The sequence below is a fragment of the Coccidioides posadasii genome, chromosome 4, assembly GCF_018416015.2.
Source record: "Coccidioides posadasii str. Silveira chromosome 4, complete sequence".
Classification (NCBI taxonomy): Eukaryota; Fungi; Ascomycota; class Eurotiomycetes; order Onygenales; family Onygenaceae; genus Coccidioides; species Coccidioides posadasii.
In genome coordinates this window covers 217,589-241,280 of record NC_089410.1, presented here as the reverse complement: position 1 = coordinate 241,280, position 23,692 = coordinate 217,589, and the positions used below count along the sequence as shown (strand labels likewise).

The window sequence follows — 23,692 nt, the reverse complement described above, 5'->3', positions numbered from 1 at the left end:
GACAAGATTATTGGGACTTGTTCAATTATTCACTGTCAGAGATATCTTGATTATTGAATCATGATTAAAGAGAAGATTTCAGAATAGCTGATTATACATATCATTTATGATCTGATATAATGTTTCTCATATGGATATCTGTAAAGTCATTGCAGAGTTGAGCATGGTTATTAATGTGCAGAATGCTGAATTCTCAATAGCATAAAATAAGAGATTCAAGAATATTAATGTTTGCACAAGCTGCTGAAGGAAATTGTCTTAATTACATTCAGGAACAGACAGATCTGAATCTGTTTAAGAACACTTCAGAAACTATTGCTAAGATATCAGAACCATTACTAAAATTTATTACATTTGGGAAATTAGAATCCATGATCTACCATCATGTTAATCAGAGTGTTACCCTGTCCATCACCAGTTTTTGTACAATCTTTGCTTGTTAAATGCTTCTTCAGATCACTTGTATTATTTCAAGAAAAGCTTAAATAGCTAAGAAAGATTTATCAATGCTTGCAAATCATCTCTGGAGTGCTCTTAGAATACTCTGCCACCTGATCAAATTTTGACCAAAAATCAGAATAATGTTGCTTTGCCTTTCAGTTGAGGTCACCACACTTCTTATCATTAATCAACTGAGCAGCTTCAGTAGTCAATCACCAAGTAACAAACAACTTATAATGCAGCTTCTTCTACAATACAAATTATTTTTTTCCATGTTAAACTATGGTTAATTCTGAAGGAATCTCTGTAGATTTTGCTTGTTTACTAGCTTCAGCTATTAGATTTTTCTTTTTTTTTTTTTTTTTTTTTTTCACAATCAAATTGATTTTTCTCTAAGTTCTACCTTAGTCAAAAAAGTAACAAAATGTGGTCAGAGCCCATACAAAATTTGACAATCTCTAGATAGTTAGTCTTATTTTACTCTGTAAGTACAGAAACCAACTACAAAATCTTCTTCTTCTACAAAATAGAACATTCTTCTTCAGGAAAATAAAACATTTTACCAATTTAATGACACCCCATTCTCAAATTAATATAAAAAAAGAACTAAAAACCTAACTTCCTTCTCTAGATATTAATAATTTAATCATTCTCCATCTCATTATTCTCCTTATCATTCTTATCAGAGAACACCACAATCTCAAAATCATCTTTCTCCATCTTCTCTGGGACAGGTGAGCTGTTGTTGTCTTCACTCAGATTCTATAATTAATTCAGAAATCTCCTCATCTTCTTCTTAACCCCCTCTCTCAACACACCAACCACAGCAAGATAATCATAATCATGGGCCATGATCTTGACCTCAAGTCTGGCTATCATTTGGCAGAATCAGGCCTTTCTACATGTAGCAATAGAATGCTGCATCTGGCTTGTTTTGGCCTAAATATGTCAGAACTGTTACCAAATTTTATTACTTTTGAATTCTATCTTCTTTTTCTGCCAAGCTTTATTCTCAGTCTCTGTAATCTTTTCTTAACAATACTTCTTTTTCTTCTCTCTCTTCTTTTGCTAAGAGACTATAAGCTGGTGCTTATAATACTTCTTTGACTTACTCTTGACAAATTACTTGGCCATTAACTCTTCAATAGCTTTATCTTCAATCATCTTGTGATTCTCCTTGCTGCTATTCTGCGTGCAATGAATGTCAATATGATTCAACATAAACTACTGAGAGTGTATACCACTTATGTTTTGCTCAGATTCTCTTCAGCACATCATGACATACCTTGCAATCTATCTCTCCTACCTTGAATATATCTTTTTAATAGTCTTTCAAGACCTGGTGGTGCTTCTGTGCCACACAGCTCTTCTCTCTCATTAAATATTGTTTTGACCCCATCTTCATGATTATATGCAATGAGTTGAATTACTGACTACAGAATAATGAGATTATAGAGTATATTGATCAAGTACTTGCATAGGATGGTTACTATACATATTGTTTACATTCTACAGACATGTTGCTATAGACAAGCTTAACACATTGTTGCTATACTGGCTACAGAATAATAGGAGTATAAAGTGTATTGATCAAGTACTGTAGAATGATTACTATACATATTATTTACATTCTACAGGCATGTTGCTATAGGCAAGATCAACACATTGTTGCTATACTGACTACATAATAATAACATCAGATCAGTCTCTCTTTTCTTCTCTTTCTCTTTCTCTTCTTCTTCTTTCTCTTCAGGGCTAATGTTGACAATTTTCTTCTCTCTCCCCCCCCCCACCACCTTTTTATTTACTGCACTTCAATGTCCACATGTACAACAAACATATACTGCAACAAAATAGGTCATATTAAGAGATGAGTGCTTGCAGAATACTGCTCTGGTGCATATTGTTTACTGACAAGATGTTAGTTTTCCACATGCACATTCATTTCACACAGCTGAAGAGAAGTAGCACAAGACTGTATTGAAAAAATGGACTCTGAAAAAGAGTAATTAGTGTAAAGTTAATAAAGATGTTGATCTGATTAACTTTAATTAGGAGAATCCCCATCTCTGCTCTCTTGTTCAAAATTGGAAGGCTGGCACTTGTATGTCAAAAAGTAATAATTTTTAGTAACAGTCTTGATACTAATTGGTGAAAATAGATGCTATCAAGAAAATTCATTACTTCCAGAGCTTTATCAAGCTAATCTTGCTGGTAGCTCTGTTTCAGTAATTAATTTGGGAAATTACTTTGTTCTGTCACCAAGAACATAAATATCACTGACAATGTACTGCCATTAAGTTACTTCAGAAGATAGCTGAAGCAATCTTGTGTGCTTTGTTTAAATGTAAGTTATTCTTAGCAATGACACCAATAATTATACTAAGTAATATAGGCTCTGTTACAGCAATGGCACACTGTAAGCATGTTACAGTCAACACCAATGATATGAAGCTCATTCTTGATATTGGTGCCAAAATCAGGTTGAACTATTTTGGCCCAATTGATGTGCCTGATTATCCTGCCCCTGCTGCCACCACCCATCACCTGCATGCTGCCCCTGCCCCACCAACTACCACTGCCACCACTCCACCACCACTGCCACCACCCACTACTGTCTCTCTGCCTCCCCCCAGTACCATCAGGGTCTCCACCTGTTAAATGGCAGGTATTAGAGCTTCTGTCTGGTTCACAAAGCCAGTTCTGGAGGAGCAGAAGGAGGAGAAGGAAGAGAAGAAGAAGAAGAAGAAGAAGAAGAAGTAGGAGAAGAAGAAGAAGAAAGAGAAGAAGAACAATGATGATGATGAAGATAATGATAATAATAATTAACTTGTCATTTAGACAGTTCCTGTTTGTTTGCTGGCTTTGGCCATTAGTTAGTTTTAATACTTTATTTCTTTTAACAATCAAATTGATTTTTCTATGGGTTCCGCCTTCATTAAAAAGTAACAAAATTTGGTAATAGTCTATATAAAATTTGATCAGTTTGACTCTTCTCTATGAATTTAACACAATGGAACCAGGAATCCTGGTCTCATTCTGATCCCACTATGGATCTGGCTGGGATGGGAAATGGGAGTCTACCATCTCTGCTGGGATAGGATGTGGGACATAATTTTCTATTTGAGAATGGGACCAGGAAATAATTTCTGGAATAGAGATGGGAACAGGACCTCAAGCTCTTAAGTGGGATGGAACATGGGACTGAGATTTCATATTTGGGATCCTGGCTGTTTCTAAATTTGGGACCGGGACCAGGTTCAATGGGAAATGGGATCCTGTCCTGGTTCTGAATACCAGCCTAAGCTTGAAGCCCAGGTCATGGCCATCCCATCCACCAAACAACAGGAAAAAAAAGATAAAGTCAAAGTCAACCCACTGAAACTCTTCAAGAGCAAACAAGAAAAATTACAAGCTTTCTTGGGACAACTGCACATCTACATGGATATGAAAGGCAAAGAACTCAGTAATGATAAAGACAAGATAATGATGGCAGCATCATATCTTTATGAAGCAGCATTCAATTGATTCAATGCCTACCTGCAGAATTATTACAAAAAAGACAAAGTTGATCAGAATGATGACATGCTTAAGATTATTGACAGTTATAACATTTTTATTCAAACATTGAAAACCACTTTCAGAGAAGTCAAGAAATGAAATATGGCAGCCCAGCAGTTACACCACATATGATAAAAGACATTACTACAAGAATGTGCTATGAGATTCCAGCAAATCTGTGTCAACACTGATTAGAATGATGAAGTCTTAGCTGTCATCTACTACTAAAAACTATTCAATAAGATCAAAAATGAAATAGTGTGATTGGAGAAATGACCATGCACTCTGATCAAGATAATCAAAGTAGCAGTCAGGATTGGGAACTGACTTTACAAATGAAAGATGAAAAAGCAAGAAAAAGTACCATGAAAGCAATTCAGTTTATTGAATCACACTGGAAGTTAAGATCAGAGCAAACATGTACAACCAGACTCTTACAGACACACACCCATGGAACTGGACATGATGAAAGTTAACATACTTAATAAGAAAGAAAAAGAGCAGAGAAAGAAAGAGAAATTATGCTTCTATTATGCTAAGCCTGAACATCAAGTAAGATAGTGCAGAGCAAAGAAAGCAGATCAAAAAGACAAGAAACTCAGAGCAATCTTAAAAGAAAATAGAGAAGACTCTGAAGTCAAATAACATTTCTGAGTAACAACTTAGAAAGAGCAAACTGAAGAAAAGCTTCAACAACAGTTTAGAGAGATATTTGAAGAACAAGTTATGAAAGCTTATCTGAAGCTACCTCAGCAGTCAGAAGATGAACCAAAATGCTGAAATCAGCTGGATGATGAAAAATAAAAGTTATGTGAAGAATTATGTGTGAGAATAAGAAGCAAATCAAGTGATGATTGGGGAATTTGACCACTTGACTACAAATACTACTACAAAAAAAAATGAATGAAATTCAGAACTCAAAGCACAAGAAATATACTCAGTACCCAATCTATAGATGTTTATATAAGCTTCACCAGAAACAACAAGAAGAGTTTGAATAATGAACACAGGTTATGAAAGACTTCATATATCATGAAGACTATAGTTGCAACATCAAGAATTACCAGCATTGCAAATGTGACACTGAGAAAGAAGAATGAAAAATACCAGACTTACAGAATATCTTATCCACAGAACACCCAAATCATACTAGAATTCATTGGAGCTTTTGCTATAATGATAATTACTCTATCCACAGAAATGAAAAGAACAGCAGATACTACTCATAATTACTGAAGAAGTTATGAGTGACTCAGAAACAAGATCACAGTAATAATAAAGAATATTGATCAAGTGAAGAACAGACAACCACATCAGAGTTAAAGAAAGAACCAAGTTAAGAGATACTAGAGTTTGAGAAATACAAAAAAGATGTCTTGAAGAAACTCAGTCTTATGAAAAGTATGACACCTGAAGAGGCAAAATGCCCAACAGCAAGAACACTATGGATTCAAGATAACTAATTACACTGGATCACATGTGAAGAAGAAAATAAATTACTAGCAATAATAATATGCGGACAGCACTGGAACAAAAAGCAGAAAGAGATGGAAAAACTAAATCATCTATACCACAATGAATTTGAGTACAAATGCCAATGTGAATTTTATAAAGACAAAAGATTTTGGAAAATAATGAGATCTCTGCATGGTTTGAAAGAATGTGAAAACTGCACAGAATGCAAAGATAACAAGTATATGCAGAAAATACACAAGAAATAATATACCAACAGAAATAATTGCAAAATACATAAACAGACACCCAAGACAACTCTTATTGATTTAGGAAATGAGCAGACTACCACAAACATGAGTCTGTAAGTAGTATGAATAAACAAGCAAAACTGTTAGTCACTAATAAACAAATCTGTTATCTCAGAGTTATAGCAATCTTACTTGAATCAAAGTGTGCAACAGTTCTAATGGACTCAGAAGTAACTGAACTATTTATTAACAGAAGATTTATCAAATAAGCTGGCATTGTGAAGTGAATAAAGAAATATCCCTACCAGTTATTGAGACTGGAAGAAGAAACTCTTGATAGAGTTGAAGAAGAGACATATCTCATCAGAATGAGAATAGAACAACACCACAAGAAAGTGTGTTTCAAAGTGACAAACTTAGAGAACTATAATATAGTCTTGAAATACTCTTGATTGAAACAGCACAATTCAGAAATTTACTGATAAGAAGAAAAGATTAGACTGACAAACTGTAGATGCTCTCTTGAACCAGTACATCATAATTAAAGATCTATACTCAGAAATAACTTAGACAAGACACTGGCCATAATAAGTCAGATCAACAGAAAGATACTGCACAAAGAACAATTAATTAATACAGAAGAAATTCATGAAAACCTGACCCATGATGATGAAGTGAATCAAGTCACAAAGAACCATAATAACTTGAAGCAGCTGCAAGTATAAAAGAATGACCAGAATGAAAAGATCAAAGAAACTCTACCAGAAGAATTCTGGAAATATATTAATGTATTCAGAGAAAGAGATCAAAGCAATAGTCTATCAAAGCATGAGCTCTGAGACCATAAGATAAAACTACAAGACAGAAAACAATCAGCAAAATTGCCAATATATAGATTGAATAAGAAAGAATCAGCTGAAGTGAAGAAATACATTGAGAATAATCTCAAGAAAGATTACATCAGAAAGTTGATGTCATCAGTAGAATATCCAATACTGTTTGCACCAAAGAAGAACAGAACCTTACAACTATACATAGATTACAGACAGTTGAACAGCATCACAGTCAAGAACTGCTACTCAATACCACTGATTGAAGAAGTGCAGAACAGATTAAGAGAAGTAACATGGTTTACTCTAATCAACATTAAAGACATCTACCACCAGATATGAATCAAAGAAGGTGACAAATGAAAAACAGCATTCAGAACACAATACAGACTATATGAATACAATGTTATGCTATTTGAATTAACAAACACACCAGCAACATTCCAAGCACTCATTAACAACATACTGTGAGAATACCTAGACAATTTTGTCATCACATACCTTGATGATGTGGTTATATTTACCAAAGAAGACTGAAAGAATCACACTGGAAAAGTCAAGAAAGTACTGAAGAAATTACAAAAATACAACCTACCAGCAAAACTAAAGAAGTGTGACTTCTTCAAGAAGAAAATCAGATATCTTGGACATTTTGTGTCAACAGAAGAAATATGAATAGAGCTAGAAAAAATCAACAAAATACTACAATAGCTGATACTAAAGAAAGTTAAAGAAGTTCAGATGTTCTACAGACTAGCAAATTACTACTGACAGTTTATACACAGATTTTCAAAAGAAGCAAGACTGCTCACACAACTATTCAAGAAAGATAAAGTGTTCAAATGAATAACAGAGTATCAACAAATATTTGAAGCAATAAAAGACAAGTTCAGAAAAGAAGAAATAAGACAACACTACAACTTAACAAAGAGATGTGTAATTAATATGAATGCATTGAACTGTGTGATAGCAGAAAGACTACAACAATCAGATGAGCAAGAAAGACTGTAACTAGTCACATGCTACACAAGAATAATAACATCAGCTGAACAAAACTACAATATCCACAATAAGAAACTACTTGGAATAGTGACATTACTGAAAAAATAAAAGATCAAACTACAAGAAAATCAACATCAGATAGAAATCATCTCAGACCACAACAACCTGCAATACTTTATAATGACCAAAGAGCTCACAAAACAACAAGCCAGATAGTACACAGATGTACTGGTACACTACAACTTTAGAATACAACACTGCAAAAACACAGAAAATGTCTGAGTGGATGTATTAAGCCAAAGACCAGATCTTATAAGAAAAGAACAAGATTCAAGAACACTCTTCAAAAAGTTGAAAGAAATAAAGAATATAATTCTGGACCAACAAACATTGAAAGCAACAAGAATCACCACAGAAGAATCAGATATTGAAGAAAAGATTAAAGAAGCAATGAAGAAAGATAAATATACAAGAAAAATTAACAAGAAAAATGAGAACTTTAAAGAAGAAGATAGAATGATACTATATTACAGACTGATATATGTATTCAGAGAAGTCAGAAAGCAAGTGATGGTACAAGTATATAATACAATCACTGCAGGACATTTTGGGATTGACAAGACAATGAAGAAAATCACAAGAACCTACTATTGGCCAGGAATGTGGACAGATATTTAACAACATGTTAAAGAATATAAGACATGTGCACAAAGCAAAGCCAACAAACACTAATTATACAGAAAGCTACAGCCAATACTGCAACTGCAAGAATTATAGAGATCTATAGCAATGGATTTTATCACAAAACTCCCAAATTCAAAGAATATGAAAGAAAAGAAGTACAACTCAATACTAGTGATCACCAACAGATTAACAAAGTACAGATACTTCATATCATTCAGAGAAGCAACAACAGCATCAGATACAGTACTGATAGTACTACAAAACATGCTTGCCAACCACAGAATGCCAGAAGAGATAATCACAGATCAGAACACCAGAATTACAAGCAAATTCTGAATAACACTAATAATATAATTGGGAATTGAACAGAAAATGTCAACAGCCTATCACTCACAGACAGATAAACAGACAGAGCAACTAAATCAAATCTTGGAGCAATATCTGCAAAGATATATTAACTATCAGTAGAATAATTAGATTACACTACTACTCATGGCACAATTGGCATACAACAGAGCAAAGAATGCCACCACAGAAATGATACTATTCTACATGAACTATAGCAGAGAATCAGAAATACAGAAACAACCAAGAATTGCATGATAAAAGACTTAAAAAGCAGAACTTATAGCAATACAACTATAAGAACTATAGAATCAGATGAAACTGGACATCAAATTTCTGAACAAGAGAATGAAGTATTACTATAACAAAAGATGCCAGAAGACACCAATCCTGAAAGAGAGAGAAAAAGTATTTCTAATTTGACAAAATATCAAAACCAAACAACCAAGTGAAAAACTTGATTTCAAAAAATTAGAACCATACAAAATCACAAAGCAGATCAGAAAGATCAACTATAAACTTCAGCTATTCAAGAAGATGAGAATACACCCAGTATTTCATGTCTTATTATTGGAGAAAGCACCACTACATGTCAATGAAATGCCTACAGAGATTGATGAAGAACAAGAATATGAAGTCAAACAGATACTAGATCATCAGAAGATCAGCAGAAAACTTCACTACTTAATGAAATAGAAAGAGTACAATATCTCAGAGAACATCTGAAAATCAACAGAAAATCTCAAGAACATCTGGACAATTGTTAAGATATATTATTAATGATACTCTCATTCAGCAAAGCATTAACAAACAAATCAGAGATAACCAGAAAAGAACCCAAGAAAGAAAAATCATTTAATAAAGCAAGCAGATTTTGAATCTCTGTCTGCTTAGTCACTCTTTTCTGTTTCTCTTTCTTAAGATATTTCAGGTCTTCTACAGACTTTAATTCAGACTCAAGAAATTTACTGACCTGATTACAGAATAACTTTTTCTGCTTTTGAAGATAGAGAAGACAAGAGAGAGTTTCTTACTCAGTATACTCAAGCTTATTCTGAGTCTCAAACAGCTTCTGCCAATTAGCAGTGAAAGAATCATTATTGTGGATGCAACAACAACCAGCACAAACACACTTGCTACATCAAGAAGAATGACTTGACTTTAGACAAGTCTTATTCAGTAAGAAACACTGAGAGCAGGGAGAAAGCATAACAAATCCAGATCACTCAATGGCAAAAAGAAAATTATTCTTGTGAACATTAGAAGCAGATAACATGGTGAAAGAGAATTATAGAGACACTCACTAAAATAAGAAACAAGAAAGCTCAAAGAAAATGAAAAGACACTCTTTTATACTTCAGAAAAGAAAGCAGAGCAGTTGGAAACAACATACTGTAAAAAAAAAAAGATGATATTATAAATCTTGTGGCATAACAGCCAAAGATACAGAACAATTAAATAAAACCTAACAAGACAGAATTATAAACTATTGTAGAGAAACTTTAGAATGAAAAGTCATGTGATCAGCAATAGAACTGATAAGCTGACCAATCACACTAAGTATGATAGAACTAATTAAAGAACATAGCAAGCATACTGTAATAGAATAAATAGAATGGCTTAGCAGAACTATCATCAGAAGAGCATCATGTATATAAGAACACTTATTACTAGAGATCTGATGAACTTGTTCATCATGATTAATCTTCTTATCTATCTTACAGATATCTTTGAATCAGATATTTTCATATCTTGATTACTTTTCATATCACTGAAGTCTTGTAATACTGTACAACTATACCTGATCCCACTACTCTTAAGAAGGCACAATAGTCTTGCCCTGACTCTGATATATCTGTACAGAAATTCTTTGTCATCAGAGCAAGACTGCCCACTCAACCAGAGCATTATTAGATTATTAATCACTACCTCCAATCTGTTGTTGCTCTCTTTAAGCCCTTTGATACTCTCAAGACCTCAAAGGACCCAGGGAGATTCCCAGTTACAAAAACCTACACAACACTGAGCAAGTTAGAAATCTTTATATCATCAGTATAAAGTCTCTCAGTTAACTGAGTACTTTCTCACAGTTGCAGCATAATTTAAGATCTCTTGTAATTCAAGATCTTTAATTGCAAGCCTAATTAAGACATTGTTGACCATGTTGTCACATATTAAATGTTGAATGTTGGAGGAATTTTAGTGGTGGAAGATTTGGCTTGTTTAGTGGTGTGGCTTGCTTAGTGATGAACTACATTATTGTTTAATACAACACTTTATCACAAAGAAAACTCCAAGGCAATATAACTAGAATAATGCAACAATGAATTCCCCTGTCCCTTGTTCTATCTTGAATTGATTCACATCCATGATTTTATATGCCTTGGCCATCACCTCTGAAACATCTGGCACATTCACAATGCCTACATCAGGCAGCTGTGCTACAACATCCATCACCCAAGCTCTATATCTAAACCTTAAATCCTGCGAAATCATACTCAGATCACCTAAGATATGGTTGATTTGGGCATGCCCCTGCGGCATGGCGACAGTTCCAACTCTTAGCGCCAATGCTAATATTTTCAAACAATCAAGATTGTTGGTACAGTAATGCCTCTATGTAATGATCACCTTATATAACAAATCCTCTGTAAAATGGACGAAAATCTCTTCCAAAATTGAATCTCCATACAAAATATTCGTTAACCTGTAGACAATTTCTAAATTTTCCAAGAAGGCTTGAAGTCCTCTTGTTGCAGATTGCCCCAAATGCAGCGCTGAAGATATAAAAAAGCATAAAATCTGTACATGTAATCCCACTTAACACTGTTATACACTATTCTAGTAGGGCTGCCTGCAGCCTTGTTTATAAAAACCAGATATCAGACAGGAAACATTACCAGCATCACACTCTGTGGCCTTAGAGGCTAATGAGCAATTGATGGGCTTCATCTTTCACATGATCCATACTTGCATATTCACCATGCCAACACTTCACAATTATCCTTCCACAGAGAACATCATCAACATTTGGGAATGAGTCTGGTTCAGGCCAACAGAGATCAGGGTTCTCAGGGTTGAAAAAATAGTACTTATGGACTTTCCAGGACGCAAGGGAGTAGAGTACCCAACCAAGATGGAGTATCTCAATCTGCACATTCAAGTCATTATCATTCGCGGAAGCAATGTCGATATCAAGTGGTAATAAAACAGACTGTCCGAAATCTGCAAGTCGGAGCTGCCCATCCCATATTAAGATATTGCGGAGAGCAATATCATCCACAAATACTTTGCAAGAATGAACATAGGAGAAGGTCTCAACAAGACTCAACATCCAGTTGACTTTTAACGAGTCCTCAGGTTCCGGACTAGTTTCTAGATAGGACTCAAGATCCCCCTGTGCACGGGCTAGCTCAATCCCATACTGGGATGTTTTAAAGCAAGGAATAATGCCTTTATAATTGCCTAGGCGTTCAAAGACTTGGATCTCATTCTGCAGGGTTTGCTGATTTATTTCGTTCACATATTCCATCTGCTCGCGGTCGCGATAATGTTCAGATTCATAGCGCTTAGGTATCTTAACAACACGGTCCTTCCCCATCTCAAGAACAAGCCCAGTCATGCCAATCCCAATAACCGAGAGGTCACAATAAGGATCATGGGACAATGGAGAAATTTGGGTGCTCTGGGATTCTTCAGGGCTGTTCAAGGGCTCTATATCCACTCGAGGTTGGGCGTCGTAATACTGTGTGTCCGTTTGAGGAGTTTGAGCATTGAGAGGTGATCCAACTCTCTTTTTGTTTGTTTGGAGTTGAGCTTGAGTATCATCAAGCTGTAATTTCATTCAACTTAGTAAGAGGAGACGAAAACAACTTGATCAAGCTCACCTTTGTCTCAGCTGCGTCCTGAGTCGCAGGAGGCCAAACAACATCCCAGAACCAGTTACTGATATTGGAGAATATCATGATTGTTGCCGGCGAGGGTAGCAGAGGAACGTCCCAAAAGCAGAAGACAGACAGCTGGAACTAGTAAGACAGTAAAGGGCCACAGTTGCAGAAGGCAGCTTGGAGGGATTAATTTATCTTCTACAGAGTACTTAACAGAAAGATCAGTGGAACTTCTGTCAGTCAGTACAGTAGGTAATCTTATTTCACTCGTCACGTGATGTCTCGTAAAAGCATTAAGTGAGGAATTAGCCAATTAGATTCTTAGATTTGCTTGTATAAGGGTGATAGCCTAATTAGAACTCTGCTACGGAGTACGAATACTAAAAGCGGCATGCCTCACAATCTTTTCTCAGTGTCTGAAAGCAACTAACTGTATGCGTACCGAGGTATGTATCACGAATTTGTGGATAGCAAACAAACAGCGTACTGCCTCAATAATAAGTCTTCACCATAATCGGAGGATAGTGAGGAGAATGTCTGGATAGCAAATGTAGTAATGAAAGGACAGCGTAGTGGTGAAGCTCAGGGATAAAGTGTAAATGAGTGGCTCGAAGCATGAATAAGCTTCTTTTCCAGAAACAAACAAGGCCTTAAGTTATCAGCTTCTGCTCTGAATGATTCCTAGCCAGAAACTTGAATAGCAGACTTCGACGCTGAGCCTGCACCTGCACCTGCACCACCGTTCCCGCTATTGTCCTTATTCTTAGGATCATCACTTCTTTCGACAATCGGGGCAGAGATGTTGACGGTTTGTGCTTGATGCTTTTGAGGTAGGTTTAGGAGGATCAGGACACCATGATGGAGGTGAACGCTGGTGCGCTGCAGTACACATCCGGGGAGTTGGCTCTGCAGGCATATTGATGGTATGCTTGCACTTGGTGAAGTATACTGGAGCCGGGTTTTCCATGAAGCACATATTGAAGAAGGACAAGAATGACTTCTTATTCTGAGAAAATGAGTTTTAGCTAGGCACGTAAGGATTTAGGAAAGGCAACTTACCAGTGTAGTTTATATTAATATATAAGCGGCTTCGTTCGGTTCACTTGAATTTTCGCGGTGTGAACGGTTTGGAAGGGACGGTTGGCGTCTCCCTCCTCCAAGTCCAAGCAAGATGCCTCGACCTTCTTATAAGGCGGATCCCTGTTCGACCACCCGACTCTTCTTCGAGGTACAGGCTTCCGTCTCTTAAGTAGCAGGCAAGTCCTACCCCCTACCGTACGCATCATTGCCTCATATAGCGTTAAATTAACCGCGAAGGAACTGCTGCATTGCTGTGATATCTCTCCCCCAACACTCTCTGCGAACCAACTTCAAAATAAACCTCGAATGGTGTCGGTGTCCATTGTTGGGAAACGCGAGGACAAGTAATTGCTTGCGCATAGTTTCTTTCTTATCAATTCGTTGGGGTACCCGTACGCAGACCAACTCAGCATAGCATCTAATGTAGGCTTCAGGGGAGAGTTTTTCGATACACACGTACTTGGACTCCTAACCCGAGCCACAGGAAGCTTCCTCGTTCCGCACCCATATTCACTTTGTAGTTCGGAGTCCAGAACGTTTAGGGTAGGCTCCTGCTGGCCGGGTTCTCAAAAATCTCTACTATCCGCTTCCTGACACCTGGTCCGGCACGCTCTGACATAGCGACCAGAAACCTTTCGGTACTCTCCGACAGAGCCAATTGCTTGTCAATAACATTATCTATCCACTTGATAGCATCTGGATCAGCATTTTCTGATCTAGGTTTCAGAGCCGTTAAGATATCCTCCGACAGCGCTTTTTGTTTGCTAAGAATACTTATTATCCGCTTTCCAGTATCGAGATTGGCATCTTTTAATTCAGAGACCAGAGACATTTGAATACTCTCCGGCAAGCCCGCTTGCTTGCTTAAAATCCCTAGTATCCGCATCCTGGCATGTTGACCGGCATCTTTTAATTCAGAGACGAGGAAGTCCAGGGTTGTCATTAGCAAGGACGTGTATCTCCCCAACACCTTTGTGGCATACAGTCTAACATTGGCATCCGCATCCTTTAACCGAAAAATCAGAGAACGTACATGTCTCTCTGGAAGATCTCTTTGCCAGTAAAAAACACTGGACGGCCCAGTTCCTTACATTCGGGTCGACATTGTCGAGATGAGAAGCCACAAGATCCAAGGTTCCCCCTGGCGGGCCGTGTTTGGCTACAATACGCCCAGTAACTTTTCCAAATTCTCGGATGCGTGTCTTTGACTCGGAGCATCAGAGAGTTTAAGGCCCTTTCTCGGAGACATCTCGGGATGCGGAAGAAGTACCGCGCGAGGCCTTCGACCAACGTACGCAGAGCAGATATGCCAATAGCCTGGTTAGTATTCTCCAATTGACTAGAAGCCGTGAGGATTGGCATGCTGGATTTTATAAACAGCTCCGCCGGTCTCGAAGTCCAGCAGCCAGAGACCAAGTTCCCCAAAACTTTCCACAGTTACCCTCTGGGGAAGGCATCAAAGACAATTTGAAGAGCCCTTCGGCCGATATTCCCATAGGCATAGGCATTTTAGACAAGAACCATGCCACAGAGAAGCCAATAGCAAACTGCTAAGGGAGCGTTGGCGAATGATATAATGGACGGACGATTTTTATTCCCTGACGCCACGTCACGTCTGGGAGAACTCCTTTTGGGACAAAGAGCTGGTAGAGATGTTGGGTATCCTGGGGTACAATTAACTATTTCATTGTCATGTCTAGCAAATATGTGCGATTTTAGTTTTGCGCTTGTAGCAACAATGCCGGCAACACCATTCCCTATTTCCTTTTCATTAATCTGTTGTGCTTGCACGATGCCCACCTGGTCTCTTGAGGACATAGCAACGAAAGCCAGCTTTGAAACGTAGGCGTTTGAAGAAAAAACATTACGCCCTATCAAACCTAGACGCGCTCTCTCTTGCGCGGGGCGCTTCGGATGATGTTATCGACACGAAGGAGGAGCTTAAGAAAAAAAAAAAGAAAAAGAAAAAGAGTATTAGTACTGTCTTGCGATCTGGCAAGGAAATATATATAAGAGTCCACGACTTACCTCTGCAGCTTCTGATGCTGAAGACACAACCGCCCTCTTTAGCTTATAACTTTCGACGACGCCAAGTTCGCGCATGTTTGCAATGCCGCCACCGGGAGTAAGAAGATCCAAACCGGAGCTCATCAACCCCTTGTTGATAGCCTGCCTTAGTCGGGTAACAAGGTCGCTTGAATCCAGGCCGGCGTTGTCGGCGAGGATGGTGGGGAGCTGCTTGAGCGCTTGGGCAAACGCGTCAACTGCGAGCTGCTTCTTGCCAGTGGTGTTTTGGGCGGTTTGCTCGACGGCCCTAGACATGATCATTTCCGCACAGCCACCGCCGAGTGTCACCTTTGGCTCTTTCACGGTTTGCGATAGGACGGCAAGGGCATCGTGGAGGGATCTCTCTGCCTCGTCAAGAAGTTGTTCGGTGGCGCCCCGCAAGACGATTGTGCAGGCTTGCCCGGCGGCAACTCCCGAGAACTTAATGAGAGTATCTTCACCAATGATGACTTCTTCGATGAGGTCACAGTGGCCCAGCTTCACCTGATCAGGGTGGTCAAAGGTGGAGGCGATCTCTCCGCCAGTCACCAGGGCCAATCGCTCGATGCCATCGAAATCGGCGTGTTCGATGGAAACAATCCCGGCATCCGCAAACAATTGTTCGGGCCAGTTATAAATGAGCTGTCGGTTCACAAAACAGTTAATGCCATGGGCCTTGATCCTGTCCACCTTGGCTTTCATCTTTTCCTTCTCAGCTTTCTCCAACTCAGCAAGCTTCCCCGTAGAGTCGACCTTGACTCTTGCTCCAAAGATCTTGACTTTGTCTGTGTCCATTGCTGTGTTGGCAACCAAGATCTTTGCATTTTCGAGCCTCTTCGGCTGATTGACGCCGATCTTCTTGTCGAGGATGAAACCTTCGTCGAGATATGAATCCGACAGCTTGCCACCCGCCTTCTTAATGATCTGGATATGGCTCAAATCGGTTGAGCCTTTTAGTCTTAAGACTGCATCACAGGCCAAACTAGCAAAGTGGTCTCGATCCTGAGCGAGGACCTTGGAGCTGAGGGTTGTTCGAGCGATCGAGTGTAAATCTTTTCGGAAGGCGACCGGGTCGGAGCTGTTATCGACAGCAGCTTGCTCCAGAGCCCCAAGAGCAGCCTTGCTGGCTATTCTATACCCATCGATGATAACCTGAGGGTGAATCTTCTTTTCGACGAGCTTCTCCGCTTCACGTAGTAGTTCTGCAGCGAGCACGGTCACGGACGTCGTACCGTCACCAACTTCGTCATCCTGTACTTTAGAGATGTTCACCAGCACTTTCGCAGCAGCGTTATCTAATGCAATAGCTTTTAATATCGTAGCTCCATCGTTTGTGACCATAATTTCCCCTGTCGAGCTGGTTTCACACCGTTAACAGCTGACTTGTTGAACTGGTCGAGTTGAAAGCTCCCACTTACGCGGATTGAAGGATCTTGTCCATTCCCTTGGGTCCCAAGGTGCTCTTAACCAAATCTCCCACCGCGATGGCACCGACAAAAGCAGAGAGACGGGCAATTTCACCCTTCTCCTCCGTCACATCTTCCGCGAAGATTTGAGTGGGGTTGTTGAACGACTGCCAGGGTCAGCATATATGGAAAAGAAAATTATTTGGGGATTTGTCGGGTCATACCATATTGGGCAGTCAGACGGATCACAAATCTATTGCAAGAAGCTTAAAATATACCGTGAATGCCGGGGAATGAAGCTGTTCTCTCCTGGGCCCCTCCCCTTGCGATGTGTGGTGCTCTCTCAAGGTAAGCTGCAGAAGATTCACGCCAACACGATTTGGGCTGTGATCACGTGATGTAGGAGCTGTGCCGCGGAATCCAAACAGATGAGCTTCAGCGAAAGCGACCCAACGAGCGACACGGTGCTCTCTTCACACGGCTTGTTGTTGTTACGTTTCGAGCTGGCGACGAAGTCGGTTTGAAGATCTGTCTCTTTCCCTAGATCTTCTCACCGGTGTACTGCGCATCCGACGCTGTTTTCTGGCGCCGTCACGATCATGGCCGAAACAAACGCCGCTCCAGATGGACCTTCGAACAAGCGATCTCGGTCCCAGCTGGAGGAAGAGTCGCAAGAAAATGGTGCGTACTGCTAGGTACTTTGTGGGCTGAACGAAAGACCCTGGTTCTCTGTGACATTGGTGCTGAGCCTCTATCTAGACGAAGTGTCATCCTCAGAAGATGATTATGGCCCAGCCCTGCCCACGGCGCAGCCAAAGAAGAAGCGAAGGAAGCTGCCGTACGAGAAGCTCTACATTAATGCTCTGCCTGCATCACCGCGGTACTCAAAGTCGTTGATGCACAAGGAGCAGCTTTCTTTCGTCGTCGTTACACCTCAGACGGACTTTCTGATAACCAGCTCGATCGATGGAGTGGTCAAGTTTTGGAAGAAGATGGCGGTCAGCGTGGAGTTTGTCAAAGAATTCCGTGCTCACTTGGGCGAAATTAAGAGCGTCAATGCTAGCGCAGATGGTCGAAGCTTTGCCACGGCGGGCACGGATAAGACGGTGAAGATATTTGATGTTGTTACGTTCGGTATGTAAGACTCTGCGGTCCTTATGCGTTGCTTGTCGAGCGGTCCTTCTGACTGACGTTAGATCTTCTGTCTGTCCTCAATCTTGATTTCGTCCCCGGATGCGTCTGCTGGGTGCACCCTAGAGGGGCGTCATTGCCCCTCCTTGCTGTGTCCGGTGAATCGGCCAACGATATCCACATTTTCGACGGGCGAGGGGAGAACCCTACGCCCCTTCATATTTTGTCGTCCATCCATCGAGCTCCCGTCGTTGCCATGGCGTTTAATAATACCTATAACTGCGTCGTATCGGCCGATAACAAAGGCATGGTAGAGTATTGGCGTCCAGAAGGCACTTTTGAGAAACCCGATGGGCTATTCGATCTCAAATCTTCGACCGATCTATTCGCATTTAGAAAAGCCAAGTCGTCGCCTGTGTCCATCACGTTCTCCGCATCCGGCCATCAGTTTGCGACATTTTCTTTCCCTGACCGCCAAGTGCGAATATTCGACTTTCCGACGGGAAAGCTATACAGATCCTACGACGAGTCTCTCACGACTCTTACAGAGATGCAGCAAGCGGGCACAGCTTTACAGAAGCTGGAAGAAGTCGAGTTCGGTCGTCGAATGGCTGTCGAACGTGACCTCCAAAACCCCGTGGTTGCCCCAAAGATCAACGTGATATTCGATGAATCAGGGCACTTCGTGATGTACGGCTCCATACTAGGGATCAAATGCATCAACACTTTCACCAACCGAGTTGTAAAAATGTTTGGAAAGGATGAGCCGTTCCGCGCCCTTAACTTGGCCATCTATCAAGGCCAGCCGCAGAAAAAGGGCGTTGTCACCGTCTCCATGGCCGCCAGCGCCAATCCTCTCCTCCAAGAAGCCGAAGAACGTGACCCAATCCTGGCCTGTACGGGATTCGCCAAGGTCCGCTTTTACCTCTTCACCAACGAAATCGAAATCTCAAAATCAACACGAGACATACAAAACGAGAAGCCACGGCACGATCGGGACGCTGCTCAGGCCGCCGCGGCTGAAAAACAAGCTGAAATGGGCACTTCTGCCATCCTCCACACCACCATGGGCGACATCCATCTCCGGCTCTTTCCGTCCGTCGCGCCAAAGGCGGTAGAGAACTTCGTCACGCATGCTCGCAACGGGTATTATAACAACACCATCTTCCATCGGGTGATTCGCAAGTTCATGATCCAAGGCGGCGACCCGCTCGGTGACGGGACGGGTGGAGAGTCCATATGGGGAGGGGAGTTTGAGGATGAGTTTTCCTCGCTGAAGCACGATAAGCCGTATACATTGTCGATGGCGAACGCGGGGCCGAATACGAACGGGAGTCAGTTTTTCATCACGACGGAGAAGACGCCTTGGTTGGATGGACATCATACGATATTTGGCCGGGCTGTGAAGGGGTTGGATGTGGTGCATCGGATTGAGAATGTGAAAACGCATAAGGAGAAGCCGGAGGTGGATGTGAAGATCGTTAGTATCAGTGTTAGCTAGCGGCTCGAGTTTATCATAAAGCTACTGTATGATTTTGCCGCGATTTCAGCTTGATATACCTTCCTAGCAGTGGGGCGTTCTGAGTATGCACGTATGTACGTATAGGAACAATCCAAATATTAAAGCCGTTTGGAACCATGATAAATTTGATCGGGTCCCCGAACCCTGGCAGCAGTAGCTGGAGGCCTAAGAGTAAACACGTAACTGGTCATGACAAGACCCCTTCCCCCCTCCAAAAAAATAGAAGAAAAAAAATAAAAAATAAAAATGCATTGACATCTATGGAAAATACCAGAGGGAAAATTGTAACCTACGTAACATGTATTTCCTGGCATATCAATCCGCACGGTGCACGTCTGGAAGATATGTGTATATAAAAGCGCTTGTATGACTTAAACTCTACTCCGGAGGAGTGAAATACCTCTTGAATCTCTCAGTATCCATCAGATTCAGTTTCGTGATCACCCAATGACAGTTGATCAGCAAGCTGGGGAATCGCACGGTCCAAAACTGCAGGTAGCCATCTGGCAAGCCACCGATATGTGCCTTAAGGTGCTCTGGCATATCGTTATAGTGATTGCGTTTATTACGGAGTGCACGCAGAAGGTCGAGCATCCTACTGCCAGTGTATTTTCGTTGCTTGCCAAGGCTGTCTTTGAAGTCCTTGGGAAGGGATTTGAGGAAGTCCATATCTGGATACATGACATTTCCGCCGACGGACTCGAGACACTTTAGTGCGGGGGATGGCGGGTCTCGCGGCTCGAATTCGAAATGGTCGGACACATCGCATAGGAAACTGAGTCGCTCTGCCGGAGACCAGAAGAAGGGGTGTATCATGACTGTGGTGGCATCGGGCCTAGGAACACGTATGAGAATCACACGCAGTATGATGATCGTGGAACTTACCGACTACGCGGATCGAGAGAGAGCATCTTTCTAATCAGGTCCTCCGCCTCGAAAGCATAGTCCCCAAGACGTTTCAGCTCATCCAGATTATGATATCCTTTGACAATATTTGCTTCTCGCATGAACTTGCCATCCTTGTCAAAGGGGTGGCCGCCACGGGTCAAGACATAGTAGAAGACGCAACCGAGAGAAAAGATATCAATGGCTCGGGTTGCTCTACGGTTTGTCTGTGGGTCTACGACGGCGGGTTCTGACGAATCCATGCTGTTGTTCGACCACATAGCGGGATTTGCCGGACTCTCGTCGTCAACGAGGAGCTCCGGAGCGCGCCAGCCAGACGTTCCAGCGGCATGAGCGGTTGTAGCCCTGAACGAGCTCTGGTTATCTTCTAGTTTCTTGCAAAGACCAAAGTCTGAAATGAGCAACCGAAGGACGCTAGATCCGCGGCGCGCTTTTGGGGCGGCGACCAGGATGTTCTGCGGTTTTAGATCACGATGAACGATCTTAAGGGAGTGGAGATAGCGGACACCAGCGGTGATCTGGCGAAGGATATCCGGCAGTGCTAAATCGCCAGTGATGAGAGTCGGATAGTCCCACGGCCTTTCCACGATCTCTTGCAGGGAGGCGGGGCAGAGCTCCAGCGCGATGTACAGGAATCCGGCGGTCTGCTCGCGACAGAAGTACCGGATAACGTTGTTGTGGTCATCACTCTCCTGTAGCAGGCCGACCTCGTGGGCGGCAACGTCGTAAAACTCGACAAGCATGCGCTTGACGGCGACATGGCGACCGTCAAAGGAACCCTTGTACACGACCGTTCCGTGGCTCCCGTGGCCGAGGACGGTGTCGGTGTAAACTTTGAGCTGGCCGATCCGGATCGATCCATCGGCCTCGAGCATTTCTGTAGACTGTGTCCTTGTCCTCGACAGCTCCGCGCGGAGCGATGACTGCGATGGCACCTGGTTCCTGCGGGGGGTTGCCTCGTCTCCCGGGTTCTGGTCCTCCTCGTTGGCGGGTGCGGGCTTTTTCCTTCGCTTGTGCGCTTGACCGCCGCGTCGACCACGCCTGGCTTTACTTTTCTTCTCGGGAGATCTGGCGGCGGGCCCGTCAACCTCATCAACGTCGTCTTCGTTCGAATTTTCCACTATTCTAACACGAGGAGTGCCCTGTGGCTGGAGGAGAGAAGGGTTATCGTCGACGGTCTCAGCGGCGCCGGGGTCTTCGTTGAATGGGGTGGCGGGGCGTGGAGTGACGGAGCGTTCAACGGGCACGGTTTCCGACACCGAATCTTCCGCCTCGATCTCGATCGCCGGCAGCTCAGAGGGCTCCGGACGTAGATCGTCGATGGGTTGCTGCCGGGGGCTCCGTTTCAATATCGACGTAGGAGTTGCTGGTGGCGCTGGTGTATCCAGAGAGATGATGTTCTTGAGGTCGAGTTTCTGCTTGGCGAGCTCCTGGATGTTACGACTGTTGAGGTAGACGAAGGCTCCGATGAGCAGTAGGATTATGGTGACGAAGATATCCACAGCGTTGTCCCAGCCCTTCTGGATGATGACGCTGTTGATGCGTGGCGTTGCCGGCGCGGGAAGCTTCTCGGGCTGCTCCTCCACGAGCTCGCGAGGAGTGTCGTTCGAGCGGTCCGCCGGGGGACCGGAGATGCTGGGCACCGTCCGATCGAAGTGGTTGGAGGCACGGGCGAGAGAATGGACTCCGACGAGGGCGGCCCTCTGCTGGGAGAGACTGAGGCTCGTGAGACCCTTATCCTTCGGGTGGAATCGAGCGTTGTAACCCTCTGCGCGTTTGGCACGACCGGTCACGAGCGGGTAGCTGAGTTCGGACATGGCGTACCAGCCGCCGGTTTCGGTGCAGTTGACGAAGACGCGGGCCTCTCGGCCTTCGATGCCGGTGGCGCTGTAGTCGTCGTCCGGGGGTGGTTGTGCGAGGAGGACGAGGGGGGTGTCGGGGGTCTCCATGGTCAGCGGGCGGGCGACGTCGAAGACCCTGGCGACGGGGGAGGAGAACTTCTGAGTGTAGCGGCGGCCGTCGACCTTGGAGTGGTCGAAGCCGAAGATGACGCCGTCATGCATGCTGTAGATGTGGCGTTCGTCCATGGTCCTGAAGTACTGGCTCTGGAGGTCAGCGTCGCGAGTGTTGGGGGCCCATTCGGCGTACTTGATGGTGCAGATGGGCAGTCCGGAGTCGGTGTCCTGGACGGTGACGGTGTACTCGATGCGGCCGAGAGTGAGGGTGCCGGTGGACTCGCACTCGCCCTCGTCGATGGAGCCGAACTCGTTCAGGCGGCGGCAGGTCTGGTCGGGCGGGGTGGAGCCGCGGGAGCTGAAGACGCGGAGGATGGCGCCGGTGCGGGCGTCGACGGTGTAGAGGGTGGTCTCCTTGCGGGCGGTGTAGGTGACGGGGGGATCGGAGCCGGAGTAAGGGGTCTCGTCGACGAGCATCTTGACGGTGAGGCCGAGGCGGTGGAGGCCGCGGCCGTTGGGGCCGGGGTTGTAGACGAAGAGGTTCCCGTCGCGGGTAGGCTCGACGATCCAGAGGAAGTCGTCATCGCGGCGGAGGCCGGAGGTGCCGTTGGGGGAGGAGGAGGAGGCGGCAGCGGCGGCGGCGTGGTAGATGGTCTCTACCATGGGGCTGCTGGGGACCTCGAGGGCCCATCGGGGGCCACCGGTCTTCCTGTCCCTCGCGTGGATGGTTCCATCGACGGTCGCCAGCAGGACAAAGTCCTCGACTTCCCAATCCTGCAGAGATCGCGCTTGGAGCTGCAGAGCCAGGTTGTTCCGGCTGCTGATCTGCACAGGCGGTGCTCGAACGGCCGGGTTGGAGGCGGCCAGAGCCAAAGTAGCGAGGGCGCTCGCATCGGTGGAGGACGACCCCACGAGGTCGGAGGGAGAGGCGGGAGTGTCGGGGAGGATGTCTACGTGCGGGTGGAGGCGGGCATCTTGACGAAGGGAGGAGGATGAGGAGGGGGGAGACGGTGAAGGGGCGGAGACGGCCAGGGACAGCTGCTGCTGAGCTGCGAGGAGAGGGAGGAAGATGGCGATGCCGGCCGGGAGAGAGGTGCGGGCCCGGCGTAGGCGCCACACCATGGTGAGAGGCCAACAATGCGGGCGGGGAATGGCCGGTCTCTAGATGAACCGCAGGGGGGAGGGCGACGACA

General features: G+C 43.4%; 5 protein-coding genes across 5 annotated transcripts; 1 reads left to right on the top strand and 4 right to left on the bottom strand.

Moving 5' to 3' along the window:
- Positions 1-11,486: 11,486 nt before the first annotated feature.
- D8B26_007039 (uncharacterized protein) lies at positions 11,487-12,531 on the bottom strand (the record flags this gene model as incomplete). Its single annotated transcript, XM_003071907.2, has 2 exons — positions 11,487-12,398; positions 12,454-12,531. 2 exons carry the CDS (start codon positions 12,529-12,531, stop codon positions 11,487-11,489), a joined length of 990 nt encoding a protein of 329 aa, XP_003071953.2.
- Positions 12,532-14,071: 1,540 nt separating this feature from the next.
- D8B26_007038 (uncharacterized protein) lies at positions 14,072-14,895 on the bottom strand (the record flags this gene model as incomplete). The annotated part of the gene is made up of 2 exons (XM_066125388.1): positions 14,072-14,519; positions 14,567-14,895. 2 exons carry the CDS (start codon positions 14,893-14,895, stop codon positions 14,072-14,074), a joined length of 777 nt encoding a protein of 258 aa, XP_065981470.1.
- Positions 14,896-15,180: 285 nt separating this feature from the next.
- Positions 15,181-17,330, bottom strand: CCT2 (T-complex protein 1 subunit beta). The gene is made up of 4 exons (XM_003071906.2): positions 17,210-17,330; positions 16,998-17,152; positions 15,562-16,936; positions 15,181-15,473 (listed from the first exon to the last, which is right to left on the bottom strand). Exons 1-4 carry the CDS (start codon positions 17,210-17,212, stop codon positions 15,414-15,416), a joined length of 1,593 nt encoding a protein of 530 aa, XP_003071952.2. The 5' UTR covers positions 17,213-17,330; the 3' UTR covers positions 15,181-15,413.
- A 113-nt stretch (positions 17,331-17,443) lies between these two features.
- Positions 17,444-19,694, top strand: D8B26_007036 (uncharacterized protein). Its single transcript, XM_003071905.2, has 3 exons — positions 17,444-17,666; positions 17,745-18,119; positions 18,182-19,694. Exons 1-3 carry the CDS (start codon positions 17,585-17,587, stop codon positions 19,615-19,617), a joined length of 1,893 nt encoding a protein of 630 aa, XP_003071951.2. The 5' UTR covers positions 17,444-17,584; the 3' UTR covers positions 19,618-19,694.
- Positions 19,695-19,888: 194 nt separating this feature from the next.
- IRE1 (bifunctional endoribonuclease/protein kinase ire1) lies at positions 19,889-23,050 on the bottom strand. Its single transcript, XM_003071904.2, has 2 exons — positions 20,524-23,050; positions 19,889-20,473 (listed from the first exon to the last, which is right to left on the bottom strand). The coding sequence occupies exons 1-2, from the start codon at positions 22,974-22,976 to the stop codon at positions 20,017-20,019; spliced, it is 2,910 nt and encodes a 969-aa protein (XP_003071950.2). The 5' UTR covers positions 22,977-23,050; the 3' UTR covers positions 19,889-20,016.
- Between the last annotated feature and the right edge of the window lie 642 nt (positions 23,051-23,692).

What these genes read in the sequence shown, in the direction of transcription:
- CCT2 (XM_003071906.2), bottom strand. An exon ending in GACAAGATCCTTCAATCCGC is followed by an intron (nt 16,937 to 16,997) that starts GTAAGTGGGAGC and finishes GTGTGAAACCAG; the next exon opens with CTCGACAGGGGAAATTATGG. An exon ending in CAGCATCAGAAGCTGCAGAG is followed by an intron (nt 15,474 to 15,561) that starts GTAAGTCGTGGA and finishes TTTTTTCTTAAG; the next exon opens with CTCCTCCTTCGTGTCGATAA.
- D8B26_007036 (XM_003071905.2), top strand. Translation starts at nt 17,585, where the DNA reads ATGGCCGAAACAAACGCCGCTCCAGATGGACCTTCGAACAAGCGATCT. An exon ending in GGAAGAGTCGCAAGAAAATG is followed by an intron (nt 17,667 to 17,744) that starts GTGCGTACTGCT and finishes GCCTCTATCTAG; the next exon opens with ACGAAGTGTCATCCTCAGAA. An exon ending in ATTTGATGTTGTTACGTTCG is followed by an intron (nt 18,120 to 18,181) that starts GTATGTAAGACT and finishes GACTGACGTTAG; the next exon opens with ATCTTCTGTCTGTCCTCAAT.
- IRE1 (XM_003071904.2), bottom strand. Translation starts at nt 22,976, where the DNA reads ATGCTCGTCGACGAGACCCCTTACTCCGGCTCCGATCCCCCCGTCACC. An exon ending in TCTCTCGATCCGCGTAGTCG is followed by an intron (nt 20,474 to 20,523) that starts GTAAGTTCCACG and finishes ACGTGTTCCTAG; the next exon opens with GCCCGATGCCACCACAGTCA.